The sequence below is a fragment of the Dreissena polymorpha genome, chromosome 6, assembly GCF_020536995.1.
Source record: "Dreissena polymorpha isolate Duluth1 chromosome 6, UMN_Dpol_1.0, whole genome shotgun sequence".
Lineage (NCBI taxonomy): Eukaryota > Metazoa > Mollusca > Bivalvia > Myida > Dreissenidae > Dreissena > Dreissena polymorpha.
The window spans coordinates 23,799,222-23,819,977 of NC_068360.1; the positions used below are offsets into that span (position 1 = coordinate 23,799,222).

Here is a 20,756-nt window from a genome sequence, read left to right on the forward strand (position 1 = left end):
TGAAATTGTTCTTTTGAACAAAGTCTCATCTTAGCAAAAATCAAGTTTTTGTGGGAAGTGTCGTCCCTTATTAGCCTGTGCAGACTGCACAGGCTAAACTGGGACGACACTTTATGCACATGCATTAAACCCATTTTTCAAGGAGCACGGCCCATTTACATTTCATAAACTGTATGACTTCAATAATAAAAGTTCCCACCATTAGCAAATAAATCTGCAAGATACATGTACATGTAAATAAGTACGAAATGGATATCAAGTTTCTTTTAAAAAAAAACAACATTTACTTGACAAACTTAATAATATGAATAAAATGGGGGAACTGGGCATGTAGCATATTTTAAATCGCAAAAATATTATTCCCCCTTTTTTTTATGAATTTGCATTAAATTTTGAAAGGATAATTTACTCAACTTCTATAACAAGCATTTTCTTTTCACATAATTCTACCTATTTATTAACCCTTGTCAAATTGCATAAAAATATAGCAATGGCAGGCATCCATGTCTTCATGTGTCTGTCACATTCGTATAAGCGCAACTTCTACATTTTTTCTTGAAATTTAACGTTTTATTTTCTCCAAGGGCTTCAGTACATATTGTCAAGGTTTGATGAATAATTTTTTAATGAGTTATTGCCCTTTGTTTTAAAACAACATAAACAGGCATCTGTGGACAATATTTGACCTACATTTTGCAAGCTCTTTTAGTAAAAACTTTTGGAATTATCTTGAAGTGCTGCAGTGCATATTATTATACCTCATGCAACTTTCCCATGTTAAATCTCCATTTACCTTTTGCATGTAATTTTTGCAAAATGATGACATCTGCAAGTTTTTTGCGCTTATTGTGAGGATTTCATCATTGCATTATGTTGCCAATCAGGATGTTTTCATTCCAAAATAAGGCATATTAAAGCAGGAGAAGTATTTGGACATTTTTATCAATTGAGGTATAATAATGACATACATCATAATTATTTGATGGGGGTATTCTTCACTGTGGCAGGCTTTAATTAATTAAACACGTGATGAACTACCTGTGAAACTCGTGAAAAACATCGCATGGAAGACTGCTGTATAGTTTATTGAATGTCAGTCACTAAGGATTTGTTATTAATTCTTGCCTGTTTTTATGGGAAAATTAAACATATTTATGCAGTTGTTGTATGGCCAATTTTTTACTAAACAATATAAGTTATATTTATAGACAGGAAAAATATTAACATATGACCAATATTATGAAGTAAATCTGATCTGGTAAAGATAAAACTGTTTTAAAACATAATTATAATAGTTTTGTTAACAAAACGGTCAAAAGATATTCATAGCTTGTGTTATAATGTTTGTATATCATACCAACAATAAATAAATATTGATTTGATTTTATTTGATTTTGAACAAATGAGATCAGCAAACAAATACAGAGTAATAAATGGAATATATCATACTGGGTATGTTGACAAAATTAGTTATGATTGATTTTGTAAATAAACAATTTTAATACACAAGTATATCTTTTATAAGTGAAAATCCAGTAAAGAGCAAAAATTGTGGATCTATTTACTAACAAATGTTTGTTCCACTTAATATAAAAGACAATATATTTTGTGTGGGCTATTGTTCTAGATTTTGATGCTAAATTTGATATACAGTTAGTAAATGCTATATAACATGGTTAAAATGGCTTGTGCATTTCATAGTAAACTTCAACAATTTGTTCCTTATATTTGGCATTGGATACGCTTGCTGTAATGTATAATAGTCAAGGTTGTGTTAATCAATGTTCATCATATAGTTCTTATAATTTCTATAATGGTTTGATATGAAAGCTAAACTAAATCCTACAGTGTATTTTGTCTAAATCCTACAGTGTATTTTGTCTTTTCAGAGTGTTTAAGAAGAGCAGCCCCAATGGCAAAGTCACAGTCTACCTCGGAAAACGAGACTTTATTGATCATCTGACCCATATTGACCCCATAGGTAAGCTGTTTTTATGATTTCACTGATCATCTGACCCATATTGACCCTGTAGGTAAGCTGTCTTTAAGATTTCACTGATCATCTGACCCATATTGACCCCATAGGTAAGCTGTCTTTAAGATTTCACTGATCATCTGACCCATATTGACCCTGTAGGTAAGCTGTCTTTAAGATTTCACTGATCATCTGACCCATATTGACCCCATAGGTAAGCTGTCTTTAAGATTTCACTGATCATCTGACCCATATTTACTCTTTAGGTAAGCTGTCTTTAAGATTTCACTGATCATATGACCCATATTGACCCCATAGGTAAGCTGTCTTTATGATTTCACTGATCATCTGACCCATATTGACCCTGTAGGTAAGCTGTCTTTAAGATTTCACTGATCATCTGACCCATATTGACCCCATAGGTAAGCGGTCTTTAAGATTTCACTGATCATCTGACCCATATTTACTCTATAGGTAAGCTGTCTTTAAGATTTCACTGATCATCTGACCCATATTGACCCCATAGGTAAGCTGTCTTTAAGATTTCACTGATCATCTGACCCATATTTACTCTATAGGTAAGCTGTCTTTATGATTTCACTGATCATCTGACCCCTATTGACCCCATAGGTAAGCTGTCTTTAAGATTTCACTGATCATCTGACCCATATTTACTCTATTGGAAAGCTGTCTTTATGATTTCACTGATCATCTGACCCATATTGACCCCATAGGTAAGCTGTCTTTAAGATTTCACTGATCATCTGACCAATATTGACTCTATAGGTAAGCTGTTTTTATGATTTCACTGATCATCTGACCCATATTGACCCCATAGGTAAGCTGTCTTTAAGATTTCACTGATCATCTGACCCATATTTACTCTATAGGTAAGCTGTTTTTATGATTTCACTGATCATCTGACCCATATTTACTCTATAGGTAAGCTGTTTTTATGATTTCACTGATCATCTTACCCATATTTACTCTATAGATAAGCTGTTTTTATGATTTCACTGATCATCTGACCCATATTTACTCTATTGGAAAGCTGTTTTTAAGATTTCACTGATCATCTGACCCATATTGACCCCATAGGTAAGCTGTTTTTAAGATTTCACTGATCATCTGACCCATATTGACCCTGTAGGTAAGCTGTCTAAGATTTCACTGATCATCTGACCCATATTGACCCCATAGGTAAGCTGTTTTTATGATTTCACTGATCATCTGACCCATATTTACTCTATAGGTAAGCTGTTTTTATGATTTGACTGATCATCTGACCCATATTTACTCTATTGGAAAGCTGTTTTTAAGATTTCACTGATCATCTGACCCATATTGATCCTATAGGTTAGCTGTCTTTATGATTTAACTGATCATCTGACCCATATTGACCCCATAGGTAAGCTGTCTTTAAGATTTCACTGATCATCTGACCCATATTGACCCTGTAGGTAAGCTGTCTTTAAGATTTAACTGATCATCTGACCCATATTTACTCTATTGGAAAGCTGTTTTTAAGATTTCACTGATCATCAGACCCATATTGACCCTGTAGGTAAGCTGTCTTTAAGATTTCACTGATCATCTGACCCATATTGACCCCATAGGTAAGCTGTCTTTAAGATTTCATTGATCATCTGACCCATATTGACCCTGTAGGTAAGCTGTCTTTAAGATTTCACTGATCATCTGACACATATTGACCCTGTAGGTAAGCTGTCTTTAAGATTTCACTGATCATCTGACCCATATTGACCCCATAGGTAAGCTCTCTTTATGATTTCACTGATCATCTGACCCATATTGACCCTGTAGGTAAGCTCTCTTTATGATTTCACTGATCATCTGACCCATATTGACCCCATAGGTAAGCTGTTTTTATGATTTCACTGATAATCTGACCCATATTGATCCTATAGGTTAGCTGTCTATACGATTTCACTGATCATCTGACCCATATTGACCCCATAGGTAAGCTGTCTATAAGATTTCACTGATCATCTGACTCACATATACCCCATAGGTAAGCTGTCTTTAAGATTTCACTGATCATCTGACCCACATAGACCCCATAGGTAAGCTGTCTTTAAGATTTCACTGATCATCTGACCCATATTGACCCCATAGGTAAGCTCTCTTTAAGATTTCACTGATCATCTGACCCATATTGACCCCATAGGTAAGCTGTCTTTAAGATTTCACTGATAATCTGATCCACATAGACCCTATGGGTAAGTTCTCTTTATGATTTCACTGATTATCTGACCCATATTGACCCAATAGGTAAGCTGTCTTTAAGATTTCACTGATCATCTGTCCCATATTGATCCTATAGGTTAGCTGTCTTTATGATTTCACTGATCATATGACCCATATTGACCCTATAGGTAAGCTGTCTTTATGATTTCACTGATCATCCAACCCATATTGACTCTATAGGTAAGCTGTCCTTATGATTTGACTGATCATCTGATACATATTGACTCTATAGGTAAGCGGTCTTTATGATTTCACTGATCATCTGACCCACATTGACCTTACATGTAAGCTGTTTTTATGATTTCACTGAACATCTGACCAACATTGACCCTATAGGTAAGCTGTCTTTAAGATTTCACTGATCATATGACCCATATCAGTGTTTTTTTTTTGCTTTAATTTGTTACAGCCTGTGCCATTTGAATTGGGAAAATTAGCACGATAAACTGTGAAATAGGGAAAAATAGAGCGATAAACCATGAAATTGGGAAAAATTAAGCATTATAAATAGGATTATAAGTAACAGAAGTGTTATTGTTTTTAAGAGCATGTTCAGGGAGTTATCTAGAAAAAGGAGTCTGGTCAAATTGGGATTTTTTTTAATCAATAAAAGTGGCAAGTTTGGGAATGATTTATGGACAAAAATGACTAGATTCAAGTTAAATATTTTGTAAGATGTTTAAAAAATAAAGTTGAGACCTAGATTTAAGAAATCATAATTAAGTTATATGAGACTTCTTTCTAAAAAAAAAGTTGGGCTTTTTTTGGGGGAATTTTGGTCAGATTTTTGGGAAAAAACGTGTATTTTTGCGATTGGGAAGCAGCCGAAAATTGGCTGTAAATTTGAGCAAAAAAATCACTGCATATTGACCCTTTAGGTAAGCTGTCTTTAAGATTTCACTAATCATCTAATCCACATAGACCCAATAGGTAAGCTGTCTTTAAGATTTCACTGATCATCTGTCCCATATTGATCCTATAGGTTAGCTGTCTTTATGATTTCACTGATCATATGACCCATATTGACCCTTTAGGTAAGCTGTCTTTAAGATTTCACTGATCATCTGTCCCATATTGATTTTATAGGTTAGCTGTCTTTATGATTTCACTGATCATATGACCCATATTGACCCTATAGGAAAGCTTTCTTTAAGATTTCACTGATCATCTGTCCCATATTGATCCTATAGGTTAGCTGTCTTTAAGATTTCACTGATCATCTGATCCACACTGACCCTATAGGTAAGCTGTCTTTAAGATTAAACTTATCGTCTGACCAATATTGACTCTATAGGCAAGCTGTCTTTATGATTTCACTGATCATCTGATTCTTATTGGCTCTATAGGTAAGCTGTTTTTATGATTTCACTTATCATCTGTCCCACATTGACCCAATAGGTAAGCTGTTTTTATGATTTCACTGATCATCTGACTCACATAGACCCTATGGGTAAGCTCTCTTTATGATTTCACTGATCATCTGACCCACATTGACCCTATAGGTAAGCTGTCTTTATGATTTCACTGATCATCTGACCCATATTGGCCCTTTAGGTAAGCTGTATTAATGATTTCGCTTATCGTTTGACACATATTGACTCCATAGGTAAGCTGTCCTTATGATTTCACTGATCATCTGACCCATATTGACCCTATAGGTAAGCTGTATTTATGATTTCACTGATCATCTGACTCACATAGACCCTATGGGTAAGCTCTCTTTATGATTTCACTGATCATCTGACCCACATTGACCCTATAGGTAAGCTGTCTTTATGATTTCACTGATCATCTGATCCACATAGACCCTATGGGTAAGTTCTCTTTATGCTTTCACTGATTATCTGACCCATATTGACCCTATAGGTAAGCTGTCTTTATGATTTCACTGATCATCTGACCCACATTGAACTTACATGTAAGCTGTTTTTATCCCCACGCTTTTTGAAAAAAAGGTGGGGATATTGTGGTTATCTCCGCCGTCCGTCCGTCCGTCTGTCTGTCCGTCGGTCCTGGCCACTATCTCCTCCTACACTAAAAGCACTAGAACCTTGAAACTTACACACATGGTAGCTATTAGCATATGTGCGACCCTGCACTATTTGGAATTTTGATCTGACCCCTGGGTCAAAAGTTATAGCGGTTGGGGTGGGGCCGCGTCAGAAATTATCACTCATTTTTTTAGGTTATTTTACATTTACTTCTTTATTTCTACACCGATTCACTTCAAATTGATACTGGACCTCTCTTATGACAATACGGTCAATCTCAACCATGCACGGCCCCATTCCCAACCCTGGGGCGCCCCGCCCACATAGGCCACACCCACCAAAAATTTCCATTTACTATAATTTTTTCATTTCTACACGGATTCACTTCAAATTGATACTGAACTTTTGTTATGACATTAGGGTCAATCTAAACTATGCATGGCCCCAATCCCAACCCTGGGGGCGCCCGCCCACATAGGCCACACCCACCAAAAAATTCCATTTACTATAACTTTTTCATTTCTACACGGATTCACTTCAAATTGATACTGAACTTCTCTTATGACATTAGGGTCAATCTCAACTATGCATGGCCCCATAACCAACCCTGGGGCCCCGCCCACATAGACCACACCCACCCAAAATTGCCTTTACTATAATTTCTTCATTTCTACACCGATTCACTTCAAATTGATATTGAACTTCTCTTATGACAATACAGTCAATCTCAACTATGCATGGCCCCATTACCAACCCTGGGGCGCCCCGCCCACATAGACCACACCCACCCAAAATTGCCTTTTACTATAATTTCTTCATTTCTACACCGATTCACTTCAAATTGATACTGAACCTCTCTTATGACAATACGGTCAATCTCAACTATGCATGGCCCCATTACCAACCCTGGGGCCCCGCCCACATACCGTACATTCGCGGCCATAAGTCTACCTCGGCCATAAGTCGAGGGGTATTATGTGGCTAGAAAAACTTGGTTTTTTGCCTTGACTCTGCCATAAGTCGGGGGGTAAGTTTCTTCAATATCTCGGACATGTTTAAGTGACGTTTTAGTCATGGTTCTGAGGGCTTTTGTACCGGCAGTTGACATTTTTTGGGATATTAATAATAAAAATATATTTAAAATGAAACATTCAACGTTTCAATTATTTATTATCACGAAAAATATATTTTATTGTTCAAAATCATAATAACATATCATTCATTATTTCGAACTAAATATATACTTCACAAATCAAAATTATTATCCCATTTAACGTAATAACTGTCAGCGTTTATATTATGAGCATATATTTTTGTATTCAAATGTTAGTGCTATTGATGTGAAAATTCGGTAAAATCTTGAACGCAGAAATTCATTATATGGTCAAAATAATTGTAACTTGCTCACAAATAATCAACAACGCTTTCGCCATTATGCGTGAAACACGAGAATTTACCAACACTCGCATCGCTCGCTATTCGACTGTTACATATTCGTAAATCACGAGATACCCGAGGAATATTTTCTGCATACTGGAAAAACGTCTTTTCTAATAATACTTAGCAGATAATCGAAAGTAATTGTGTATTTTATATGTCCAATTACACTTTTTAATAATCCAGGGTGAGTGCGTAATATTATTATAATCAAACAATGAATGAAATCTTCACTCAGATAAGATCTATATATTTACGAAACGATTATGCATTAATTGTGGGACAGTTGTGAATAAATCAACGAAACCACACCTTCATCCAATCAAAAAATATACAATGTGAAGTTGAACAATAGCGATTGGTTAAAGGCGTATCCAACAATCGAGTAATTATTTTTGATTGGTCAGAAGTAGTGTGCAGCAGAACCGTTGTGCATATCATTAACGGATAACTATTTTAGGCGTGACGCAATTATAGACAAATGATCGAAAGGATGCCAACACTACACTTTACACTTTGATCTTAGTCAAAAGGCCGAGAAGCGATAATTGGTGGCATAAAGACATCTGCACCTGTTGACAGTTTGTATTTACACGGATTAACTTTAAATGGTTACAAGTGTCAGCAGTCGATTTTCTATTGTTCTTAGAAGACAACGGACGATGTATCGATAGACAAATTGCTATTTTTATTTTTCGCCACTTTACCGTATTTCACAAATGTTTAATATTTTCGAAGTTATTTTTACATGTTTTTATTTGGAATTATTACGAAGATTATTGCATTAAAAACCAATGTAAACATGAGTATTTTATTATCGGCGGACATTTAAGTAAAAGACGAGTCGGCCTTACCGTAAACAGTCATTATTCTTCCGCTTTGGAGATTTATTACTTTAAAAAAAAAGGCACAGAAATATGTTTATTTTTTATTTTATTTAGTACCTCATCCATAAGTCGAGTTGACTTTTAAAGTCAATTTTGGGAGCGTTTTTAGGTCGACTTATGGCCGCAAATTTACGGTAGACCACACCCGCCCAAAATTGCCCTTTACTATAATTTCTTCATTTCTACACCGATTCACTTCAAATTGATACTGAACTTCTCTTATGACAATACGGTCAATCTCAACTATGCATGGCACAATTACCAACCTTGGGGCGCCCTGCCCACATATGTCACACCCACCCAAAATTGCCTTTTACTATAACTTCTTCGTTTCTACACCAGTTCACTTCTAATTGATGATGAACTTCTCTTATGACAATATGGTCAATCTCAGCTATGCATGGCCCCATTACCAACCCTGGGGCACACCTAGGTCAAACATTCGGCGTGGGGATACGCGTCGGCCTCTGCCGCGCCATTTCTAGTTATGATTTCACTGATCATCTGTCCAACATTGACCCTATAGGTAAGCTGTCTTTAAGATTTGACTGATCATCTGACCCATATTGACCCTATTATAAGGTAAGCTGTTTATATAGGAGTCACTTTGTCTGTTGGTCAGCACCGTCTGTCCGTCGGTCAGTGTGTGTGTCCCCAAAATTTCATAAGATCTTCACAAACTTGGTCAGAAGTTGTATCTAGATGATGTATAGGTCAAGTTTGAATATGGGTGATGCCTGGTAAAAAACTAGGTCAAAGGGTCACTTAGTGCGTTTAAAACCAAAAGTTTGTCCGGACCATAACTATGTCATTTAATGTTAGATTTTAAAATGACTTGGTACATTAGTTCACCATCATGGGATGGTGTGTCATGCGAAAGAAGTACGTTGATATCTCCAAGGTCAAGGTCAAGGTCACACTTTGAGTTCAAAGTTGCCCATAAATGAGCTTGTCCGGGCCAAAAATTTGTCATTCATTGTGAGACTTTAAAATAATTTGGCACATTTGTTCACCATCATTGGGCAGTGTGTCATGTGAAAGAATTACGTCGATATCTCCAAGGTCAAGGTCACACTTTGAGTGCAAAGGTAAATAATGGTCATAAATGAGCTTGTCCTGGCCACATATATATATGTTGTTCATTGTGAGATTTTAAAATCATTTGGCACATTATCATCATCATTTGACAGTGTGTAATGCCAAAGAATTACGTCGATATCTCCAAGGTCAAGGTCACACTTTAAGTTCAAAGGTAAAAAATGGCCATAAATAAGCTTGTCCGGGCCATAACTATGTTGTTCATTGTGAGATTTTAAAATCATTGGACACATTTGTTTGCCATCATTGGACGGAATGTCATGCGAAAGAATTACGTCAATATCTGCAACGTCAAGGTTACACTTTGAGGTGAAAGGTAAAAAATTACCATAAGTGATCTTGTCCGGGCCATAACTATGTCATTTATTGTGAGATTTTAAAATTTTTGGGTACATTTGTTTACAATCATAAGATGGTGTGTCATGCGAAAGACTTACGTCAATATCTCCAAGGTCAAGGTCACATTTTTATTTCAAAAGTCAAAAATGGCCATAAATGATCTTGTCTGGGCCATTACTATGTCATTCATTGTCATATTTTAAAATTACTTGGTAGATTTGTTCACAATCATTGGACGATGTGTCATGCAAAAGAATTACGTCGATCTCCAAGGTCAGGTTCACACTCGGAGTTCAAAAGTCAAAAATGGCCATAATGACCTCATCCGGGCCATAACTATGTCATTCATTGTGAGATTTTAAAATGACTCTGTGCATTAATTTTGTTCACAGTCATTGGACAGCGTGGGATGCAAAAAAATTTAGGAGTTCAAAGGTCAAAAATTTTAATGGCATAAAAATTCTTAAAAATCGCCATAAATTAGCTTCTTTTGTTTTGTAAAAACAGCATGCAAAATATTCTGTGTCAATGCAGCATGTGGGGGTATAGTTCACATCTGTGACAAAGGTCTAGTTAAATATGAAGCCAATAGGTGTGAGTTAGATTCCCTTTTATTCGATATACTAGTTTTCAAGTGAATCATCAGTATTAATTGGATATACTAGTTTTCAAGTGAATCATCAGTATTAATTGGATAAACTAGATTTTGAGTGAATCATCAGTGTTAATTGGATATACTAGTTTTCAAGTGAATCATCAGTATTAATTGGATATACTAGTTTTTGAGTGAATCATCAGTGTTAATTGGATATACTAGTTTTCAAGTGAATCATTAGTATTAATTGGATATACTAGTTTTCAAGTGAATAATCAGTATTTATTGGATATACTAGTTTTCAAGTGAATAATCAGTATTTATTGGATATACTAGTTTTTGAGTGAATCATCAGTTTTAATTTTATATACTAGTTTATGAGTTAATCATCAGCATTAATTGGATATACTTGTTTATACATTTGGCAGTGGTCATCCATATAGGGCTCAGTAATATATTACATTTTATTTGATTTATTTATTGAATATATCGAAAACAAAAAAACACATAGTAGATTTTTCAAGTTCTGCAATAATTTTTAAAAGGCGTCTATAATCCATACAATCAACTTTACTTATGGTGTTGGATAACAGCATACACATACATTTACTTTAACATTAGTACAACATAAACAATGCATTTATGACTTTCCTGTCCAAACTATTTTTTATGGTCCCAACTTATTCAAAATAGCGTGGTTCAAGTATATATGTATTTGGTCTTTTCTGTTTTGATCGACTCGCGCTCTTAAACCTTTCTCATTTATAAAGCATGCTCTCATTTGTTTAATATTTTGTGTCATTCTCAGTACAGATTGGTGACACTTTCCCAGCCCAGACAGTCTTGGGAATGGAGAAATGTCAATCTCATCTGTAATTCTTCAACATTTGTATTACACTGTGTCAAATTATTTTTACAGGTCTGACAAAATGTATTGAACTGATGTAATTAAATTGATATTAGTTGAATTTAATGACTTACTTATTTTTCAAAAACATATTCTAAGATGAAAACAAAATCCAGTAAAATCCTGCTACTTTACTCCATTGAATATTTGTATGCTCATTTGTTTTATCCCATACTTCATGACATATTTGACGTTGATGAGGCTGCTCAAAACTGCTGCAAAAGTATACATAGTGTAACTATAGTGTTGTCTACAAAATGGGCAAGACAATACTAAAAATTATGTGCATGTTCACAGCATAAACTTAAACTGAAATATATAATTTACTTACTTACTTACTTATAATGGAGAAGTGAATTTGATATAACCAAATAAAATGATGCAAACAATTATATAAAAAAAACAGCAATGCCTTGTGGAATTCTAACTATTTAGCCAAGTTTGAATAAAAATTTTAACCACCGACAATAAAATATGTGTTTTTTGCTGTATATATTATAATTGATACATTAAAGACATCATGAGAAAATTCCACCCCACCCCCAGAAATGACACCAATAAGCATTATTATGCCCCCCTAGAGGAGGGGGTATATTGCTATGCACATGTCGGTCTGTCGGTCGGTCTGTCGGTCCGTCCACCAGGTGGTTTCCGTATGATAACTCAAGAACACTTGGGGCTAGGATCATGAAACTTCATAGATACATTGATCATGACTCGAAGATGACCCCTATTGATTTTGAGGTCACTAGGTCAAAGGTCAAGGTCACGGTGACCTGAAATAGTAAAATGGTTTCTGGATGATGACTCAAGAACGCTTATGCCTAGGATCATGAAACTTCATAGGTAGATTGATAATGACTGGCAGATGACCCCTATTGATTTTCAGGTCACTAGGTCAAAGGTCAAGGTCACGGTGACCCGAAATAGTAAAATGGTTTCCGGATGATAACTCAAGAACGCTTATGCCTAGGATCATGAAACTTCATTGGTACATTGATCATGACTCGCAGATGACCCTTATTGATTTTCAGGTCACTAGGTCAAAGGTCAAGGTCAGGATGACCCGAAATAGTAAAATGGTTTCCGGATGATAACTCAAGAACGCTTATGCCTAGGATCTAAAACTTCATAGGTACATTGATCATGACTCGCAGATGACCCCTATTGATTTTCAGGTCACTAGGTCAAAGGTCAAGGTCAGGATGACCCGAAATAGTAAAATGGTTTCCGGATGATAACTCAAGAACGCTTATGCCTAGGATCATGAAACTTCATAGGTACATTGATCATGACTCGCAGATGACCCCTATCGATTTTGAGGTCACTAGGTCAAAGGTCATGTTCACGGTGACCCGAAATAGTAAAATGGTTTCCGGATGATAACTGAAGAACGCTTATTCCAAGGATCATGAAACTTGATAGGTAGATTGATCATGACTTGCAGATGACCCCTATTGATTTTCAGGTCACTAGGTCAAAGGTCAAGGTTACGGTGACCTGAAATAGTAAAATGGTTTCCGGATGATAACTCAAGAACGCTTATTGCTAGGATCATGAAACTTCATAGGTACATTGATCATGACTGGCAGATGACCCCTATTGATTTTCAGGTCACTAGGTCAAAGGTCCTAGTTTTTCATCATAAGCGCATAAAAAAGATCAATTATGGAGTTTATTACATGGAATACCACTTTTCAAAATTGCTGAATTGAATAAACAGACTTTACACTGACCACATAAGTCTGAGTGTTATTTCTGTGATTGTTGTTTTATTACTGAATTATTCCTTATTGAGAGTTGATTGCAAATTTAGAAATCTGCTGAGCATTAGATTCAATGCAGTTTGCAAGTTTTAACTTCCGAATAGTGTAAGCACTTGTATGTGCTGTGAGGCTATGTTTCAGGTTTGATGGCATATAAAGGTGTTGATGGCATTTTGAGGTGTTGATGGCATTTTGAGGTGTTGATGGTATTTGGATGGTTGATGGCATTTTTAAGTGTTTAAGGCCTTTAGGCATAGATTAAGAATGGAACTTAGCTTTATCATCTCTCCTATTGGACTGTTTGTAGTTTTTGATATTTTCTCATTAAGTTGTACAATTTCACTTAATGAAAAAGTTAAAAAAAAACACATTGCCAGACAATTTATGTCAATGCAACAATAATTTAGTTTGAATAGTTAGACAACATTAACCTTTCTTTGTAGAACTTCATCAGCTTAAATTATGAGGTTGGATCGTTTTTCATTAATTTGGTTCATGCACATTTTGCACAAGTTTTATGAGGACATATAACAGTAAGGTACAAATTGATAGAATCTAATTGCATCAAATATGGAAAATTAAATTATTTCACCACAACAGTATTTTAAATATTCATGCATGAAGGTTGTTGCCATGTTAATATTGGTGAGCTTTACTTAAAACCAATTTATGGAATGTTGATTATGTTCAAAATGAGATTGTTGTTGAGGCACTGTACAGTCTTTAGTATTTTTTTACAAAGTTCATCATTTGAACAATCTTGTGGGGATTAACCCTTAAAGCGCTGGAGCTGAATTTTAAAGGCCTTTGCAAACAGTTTGGATCCAGATGAGACGCCACAGAACGTGGCGTCTCATCTGGATCCAAACTGTTTGCTATTCTGATAGTATTCTTTGAAAAAGATCAAAGAAAATGCTAATTTTATAAATTCAGCAGACGACATTTTAGCAGAAGACAAATTACCCAGCATGCAAAAGGTTAACTTCTCACACAGAAATAATTCTATGCAACTAGATATCCAGGCAATAGGTATAAAGCCACGTTCTGAATGAAATGGGTTTAACCCTTACAGTGCGGGAACCGAGTTGTGAAGGCCTTTGCAAACAGTTTGGATCCAGATGAGACGCCACAGAACGTGGCGTCTCATCTGGATCCAAACTGTTTGCTATTCTGATAGTATTCTTTAAAAAAAAATCGAAGAAAATGCTAATTTTAGAAATTCAGCAGACGACATTTTAGCAGACGACAAATTTCCCAGCATGCAAAGGGTTAACCCTTTCTCACTCAGAACAAAAGTGAAAATGGCTTTTGCAACCAGCACAAAACCAGGACAGCCTGGGGGTAACTCGCAGTCTGTTCAGGTTTTATACTGTTTGCTGCTCATCAGTATCTTAGGGTTGGAAATGAAGCCTTTACAATTTGAATCTAGTAAGAAAGGTCTTAAATTAAATTCAACTTTCTAATGGTCTACAAATGTGTGAAAATACGTATCTAAGTGGTAAAGGGTTAAGTGTTTCATTGACACTTATATATTTTCTGATCCCAGATGGCGTTGTGCTGGTGGACCCAGAGTACTTGAAGGAACGCAAGGTCTACGCACACGTGTTGGCAGCGTTCAGATATGGACGTGAGGATTTGGATGTCCTTGGTCTCACTTTTCGCAAAGATCTATTTCTTGCCTCGATGCAGGTACAAATCTGGATATATCAGGATTTGATTCATATTTTAATTATGGTAAATTATTCCTCGTATCAGAATACAGTGTTTATGTGAAAGTAAAAGAAGTGGTTATAATAGTGAGACTCTACCAAACCAGTACACATCTTACTGAAAAACGATCATTGGCACAGAGCACTACAGAGAACAGATCTAACTTATGGTCCTCTTTAATTTACTTTTTTTCCTCTCAATTTATCATAAACCGTTTATTTAGTTTTATGCTTTAAGCTTAAATATGAACCAGTTTTTAGGGACTTGTTCATAGATTAAATTAAGGTACTGACACAATTTTCATATTTGGACTAAAAAAAATAATATACAAAAAAATAATAACGATAAGGAAACAAAAATAAACCAAAAATCTGCCTGCCCAGGTAATCAAGATGGGTGCCTCTAGAAGCAAAAATGAACTCCCTTCCACAACACCATGTTGGCTTTTAATGTAGTAAGAACCCTCTGTCGGAAGTTCATGTTTGTTTGCTAAATTATTGATGAAAAGCCTAACCATCATTTTATAATTTGTTACAATTTTGATTGTAAGTCATGAGTCCTATGTTTGTTGCTTGAAAGTATGCATTAATTCATTTTTAAATCTATGACAAAATTTAGCAAATTGTCATTTTGCCAATTTGAAACTGAGCGAGTTTCTTTAAAATGAAAACTTAACCGCAGTATTTTGACTGAAATACTCATGAACTCGGCAAAAAACAAAAAAACAAATGAAGTTCATATACCGATAATTATTTGCTCTGACATAACTTCACATATGAAATACATGTATTTGAATTACTCCCTAACATATAACTACTGTGTCACAGGTGTACCCTGCAGTGAAAGACCAACATAAACCACTGACAAGACTACAAGAACGCCTCATCAAGAAACTTGGACCCAACGCTTACCCATTCTTCTTTGAGGTAATAGGCTGGTCCATGTAGCAGTATGTAACATAGCAATAAAACTTGGACCCAACGCTTACCCATTCTTCTTTGAAGTAATAGGTTGGAAGATGTAGCAGTATGTAACATAGCAGTAAAACTTGGACAAAATGCTTACCCCTTCTTTATGAGAGAATGGACTTATTAATGTAATTCTGTGTAGAAAAAGTAGTGAAACTTGGACCCAATGCCGACTTATTCATTAAGCAGTATGTAACATAGTAGTAAAACTTGAATCAAACTCTTAACCCTTTCTGTTTTTTTTGTTTGTCTTGTATATACACTCAAGTATCATATATATTTTCTCTGACTGCAAATACAAGTGTTTTAGGTATATACTAGGAAAACTCTAACCCTTATCTTTGGAGTAATAGACTGTATTATGAAGCAGTGTATAACATAATATTGAAACCTGGACACAATGCTGACCCATTCATCTTTGAGTTACTATATTGGTTCATGAAGCAGTAAGTTACATAGTATGCATACAATGAGTATGTGATAATTAATATGGAAATAAAGTTCATCTTGAAACAATTATGTAAACTAAATGTAAGCATAAACCCTGTGCAAGAAACAACCTCTTACCAGCCACCTTAACCTTGCCATGTTTCACAATGTCTTGAGATTAAAAAAAAAAAGAGTAAATATTATTTGATTTCTTTGTCATCGCTGTGAAACTACGTTGTTCTTGCATTTGTGTTCCAGTTACCTCCCAATGCCCCTGCATCCGTCACCCTGCAGCCTGCTCCAGGGGACACAGGAAAGGTACACATCTGGGCCAAACATTGTAGCTTCTGGGAAATCGGGGCTTAATGCATGTGCGTAATGTGTCATCAGAGATAAGCATATGCAGTCTGCACAGGCTAATCAGGGCAGACATTCTCAGCTTGTATGGTATCTTTTGTTTACAGGAAGTATTTTCCTAGCAAAAATCTAGTTTAGGAAGAAAGCGTTGTTGGTGATTAGCTAAAGGGGACTGTACAGGTCAATTGATCTAGAATGTGGTTCATATTCTTAGACCACACAGCATTGCAGAGGTGTGTAAATAAAATGCCGGTCTGAAGAAAGTGTTTTCCTAATGCACATTTTTCAGATCAATCTAGGAAAAATTCTACTGAAATGTGTGCAGTGATAATATTTTGTTACATTTGATGATAATCTGTTTTAAATATTACTGTATTACTTTTGAGGTTGTTCGCAAATGTGTTAAGAATTCTAGAAAGTAAATTAATTAATTGAAACACACATTTCCACACATTTTAGTAACTTGTGTTTTATCTTCATACATGTATGGTAGATGTCAAAATAAGGTAAATTAGGTAAGGGCTATATTTGCCCAATTACCTCCTTTAAGTGAAAAAATGGTAATGGCAGTATGTTAATGTTATATACTCATATTTTACATATGATTGATACATTGTTTTTATGCGAACATCTGTAATAAATAGTAATACATCCTGGTGTATAATTTCAATAACTAGCTTTAAGGTAGCGCACCCGTAATGGGCACCTATCCAAATATAATCCAAACTATTATTTTCTTAATCAGCATCATGTCACTGAACTACATGCAATTTTTTAGGTTGTCTTTCCATGCTTTAAAAAAAAATATACTGATTTTTTCAAAACCACCCCCACACTCGGCTTTCGTCCAGTTTATGTGCACCCCTGGGGTATATGAAAGTTCCATAATTCATCCAGATTTCCAAATATAGGCATACAGTTGGTGTGAACAGATGCAGTAAAGGTGTTTAAATTTTAAACAAGATGAAAAAAGTTTTCTTTTACAGACATTTATTTTTTATAACTTGTTATCTATGGAAGAGCGCCATAATATGTAAGTGGTTTCAGGCAAGTAGAAATTGGGTTGGTTAAAAACAAAGTGTCATAAAATTCAAACTAGTATCATTTAAGTAATATTTTGAACTTAGTTTAAATAGATACACAATATACAGCAAAAATACCAAGAAATAGACAGATTTACCGTTTACTTTTTTAAATAAAAATAAAAATGCAACATGCATGGTTCGCATTTTCAGCAGTAAATCACCCAATTTAGCCATAACGTTGTTTTAATGTTAAAAATTGAAGAATGTGCATAATAATTGCAACATATTTAACAATAAACATAGCTTATATGCCATATTAAATCAAATTACGTTAGAAAAGAAATAAAACGCGTCGCAAAAAAGTACACATCGTCGGCAGGATTCGAACCTGCGCGGGAATATCCCAAAAGATTTCAAGTCTATCGCCTTAACCACTAGGCTACGGCACCTTATATTAGGCTCTCAACCTTCGAAGAAATCGCAGGAAATCATTAGGGGTGCGCTACCTTAAAAACAGAAAACTTTGTATAGTATTTTTATGTCCCCCACCACTATAGTGGGGGACATATTGTTTTTGCCCTGTCTGTTGGTTGGTTGGTCTGTTGGTCTGTTGGTTGGTTTGCGCCAACTTTAACATTTGCAATAACTTTTGCAATATTGAAGATAGCAACTTGATATTTGGCATGCATATGTATCTCATGGAGCTGCACATTTTGAGTGGTGAAAGGTCAAGGTCAAGGTCATCCTTCAAGGTCAAAGGTCAATTATATAGCTTCAAAGCAGCGCAAAAAGGGTCATAGTGTTTCTGACAAACACATATCTTGTTTAAGATATATTTACTAATTTAAACATATAAATATTTCTGTATAGTTTAAAAACAAATAAAAGCATATACAAATATTTGGCAAAGCAGAGTTTTAAAAAGTAATTTTAAAGAGTTGAAAATTGATTTAAGCTACATGTTAGCGATGTAATAGTAGAATATTTACCATGCATTTGGCGATAAAATACTGGTATATTTACTGCACGATCTTACATTTTCAGCCGTGTGGTGTTGACTATGAACTGAAGACATATGTAGCAGAGAGTCTGGATGAGAAACCTCATAAAAGGTAAATTAAAAACCAAAAGTGCATGTGAGTTTGGTTTGTGGTAACCATTACAGTATGGGCTGGGTTTCCTTTGCTTACTCAAGAGTGTTGTTGGTCGGTGATCACCATTTCCAGTGTTTTATCTAAAAAGTCTGAGGGCCATTGGGCTCAACTTAAATGAAGGCCTAATTGCCAGGTGAGTAAAAAGGGTATATTTGATTTGATTAAAAAAAAAACAATACCTGAGTCAATAGTGCATGTCATAAGGTAAAACTGAAAGATTCATTTGTTTTGTTTCTTGAATATTTTCTAATGATTAAGATTAAACAAATGAAATGCTTTTTTTATGAAGAATTAAGTTTTGTTGATGTGTGCATTAAGGTATAATATTCACTACTTATTTTTGAGTATCGGTCAAACTGGTTTTAATTTAAATCATATTTAATACAAAATGCGCATATAATTAATGCTTTTCAAACATTTGTAACCTGTTATTGAAATAATTCTAGAAAAACAAAAAAGACGTGCATTAAATAATTACACATTACTGTATGTAATTATTATATGACGATGATGTTGATGAAGGACTACATAAGTTGTTATGTTTAAAATGATACAAGATAATTATATATATGTTTTAGATTAATATAATTCAAAATTACATTAAAAGTTTGTATCCAAAAAGTCCAAATTATCAGCTGCTTCAGCAAATCAAGTTTTCACTGATTTTTTTTTCTCAATTAAAAAAAATAGTTACAAACATTTCTCTAATGCATCGTCAGTTTTTGAAAATCAAGGATGTTATACCATGTCTTAGTCCTATATATTTTCAGCTATGTTCTATTGTGTTCTATTGGTATGGGGCCATTTTTTTAAGTTGACACATTCCAATTTAAAACCATTAAAGTAATGAAACTACAAAGTTCAATGTAAGGAACAAAACACTGATGAACAGCAAACAGCATAAAACCTTAACAGACTGCGAGTTACTCGCCGGCTGTTCTGGTTTTATGGTGTTTGCACATAGCCATTTTCACTTTGCCTCTGAGTGGGAAAGGGTTAAAGATAAATTCCGGAAGATTGTTTTCAATAAAATGTTTGTTGATTATTTCAAACTGAATCATTAAATTGGTAAAATTGAACTTAAAATAAATCTATAATATAAATCTAAATCAGGTGTTTGAAATAATTGTTTATGCTGTTATCCCTCGTGTGTCCATTCATGCTTGTGCTGCTTCATGCTTTTCAAGATCCCAATTAGTCCATGTAAATATTTTTGTTCTTGTTGACAGTTATTAGTTCTCTGAATTTTAAATCTTTTTATGCAGCAAAAAGTAATTAAAACATAAATCTTAACATGATTGTATTTTCTGAAGACAATCATAAATGAAATGCCGTTTTTTCAGGATATTGCCTGCTCTTTCATGTTTCAAGTCATGCAAACTTTAATATTTACGCTGACAGTAAGCTTCAAATCCTTCTTCACTGGTGAAAATCTGATTTCCTTGACCTATAAAAAAATACTCCTTGAAGGAAAGTTAAAGAGTTCTGCATGGTGATTATTTGATAATTGCATTGTTTAAGCACGAGTTGTGTTAAATTATCATGTATTATTTAAACTGTAAAATTAACTTGCATTATTTAAACTGTTAAATTAAGATGTATTATTTAAACTGTTAAAATAAGATGTATTATTTAAACTGTTGAATTAAGATGTATTACCAGTGTTTAAACTGATAATGCACACAAATTTGATTAAAAGTTTTAGGCAATCTAAAATAATAATGTTAGGCCCTGCAGCATCTACAGCTGCCTGGAAGATTAAAGCAATCGACCTGTCGGTTCATTTGTTAGACTCATTCAAAAAACTCAAATTCCTGATTTACCCACTTTTTAGCTCGGTTGTTTTCAAA

General features: G+C 34.7%; 1 protein-coding gene and 1 long non-coding RNA gene across 5 annotated transcripts in view; both read left to right on the top strand.

Moving 5' to 3' along the window:
• Window positions 1-20,756, top strand: part of LOC127833531 (beta-arrestin-1-like) — a 99,046-nt gene that overhangs the window by 51,010 nt on the left and 27,280 nt on the right. For all 4 annotated transcript variants that reach the window (XM_052358832.1, XM_052358831.1, XM_052358830.1 and 1 more), the window contains 5 exons: window positions 1,890-1,981; window positions 14,810-14,952; window positions 15,801-15,899; window positions 16,629-16,688; window positions 18,797-18,864. In XM_052358832.1, coding sequence (XP_052214792.1) covers window positions 1,890-1,981; window positions 14,810-14,952; window positions 15,801-15,899; window positions 16,629-16,688; window positions 18,797-18,864 — 462 coding nt within the window. The remainder of the gene's footprint in view (window positions 1-1,889; window positions 1,982-14,809; window positions 14,953-15,800; window positions 15,900-16,628; window positions 16,689-18,796; window positions 18,865-20,756) is intronic.
• LOC127833532 (uncharacterized) lies at window positions 2,087-6,151 on the top strand. Its single transcript, XR_008027459.1, has 4 exons — window positions 2,087-2,137; window positions 2,606-2,709; window positions 5,850-5,901; window positions 6,110-6,151. It is a non-coding gene; the product is annotated as an uncharacterized LOC127833532 (long non-coding RNA).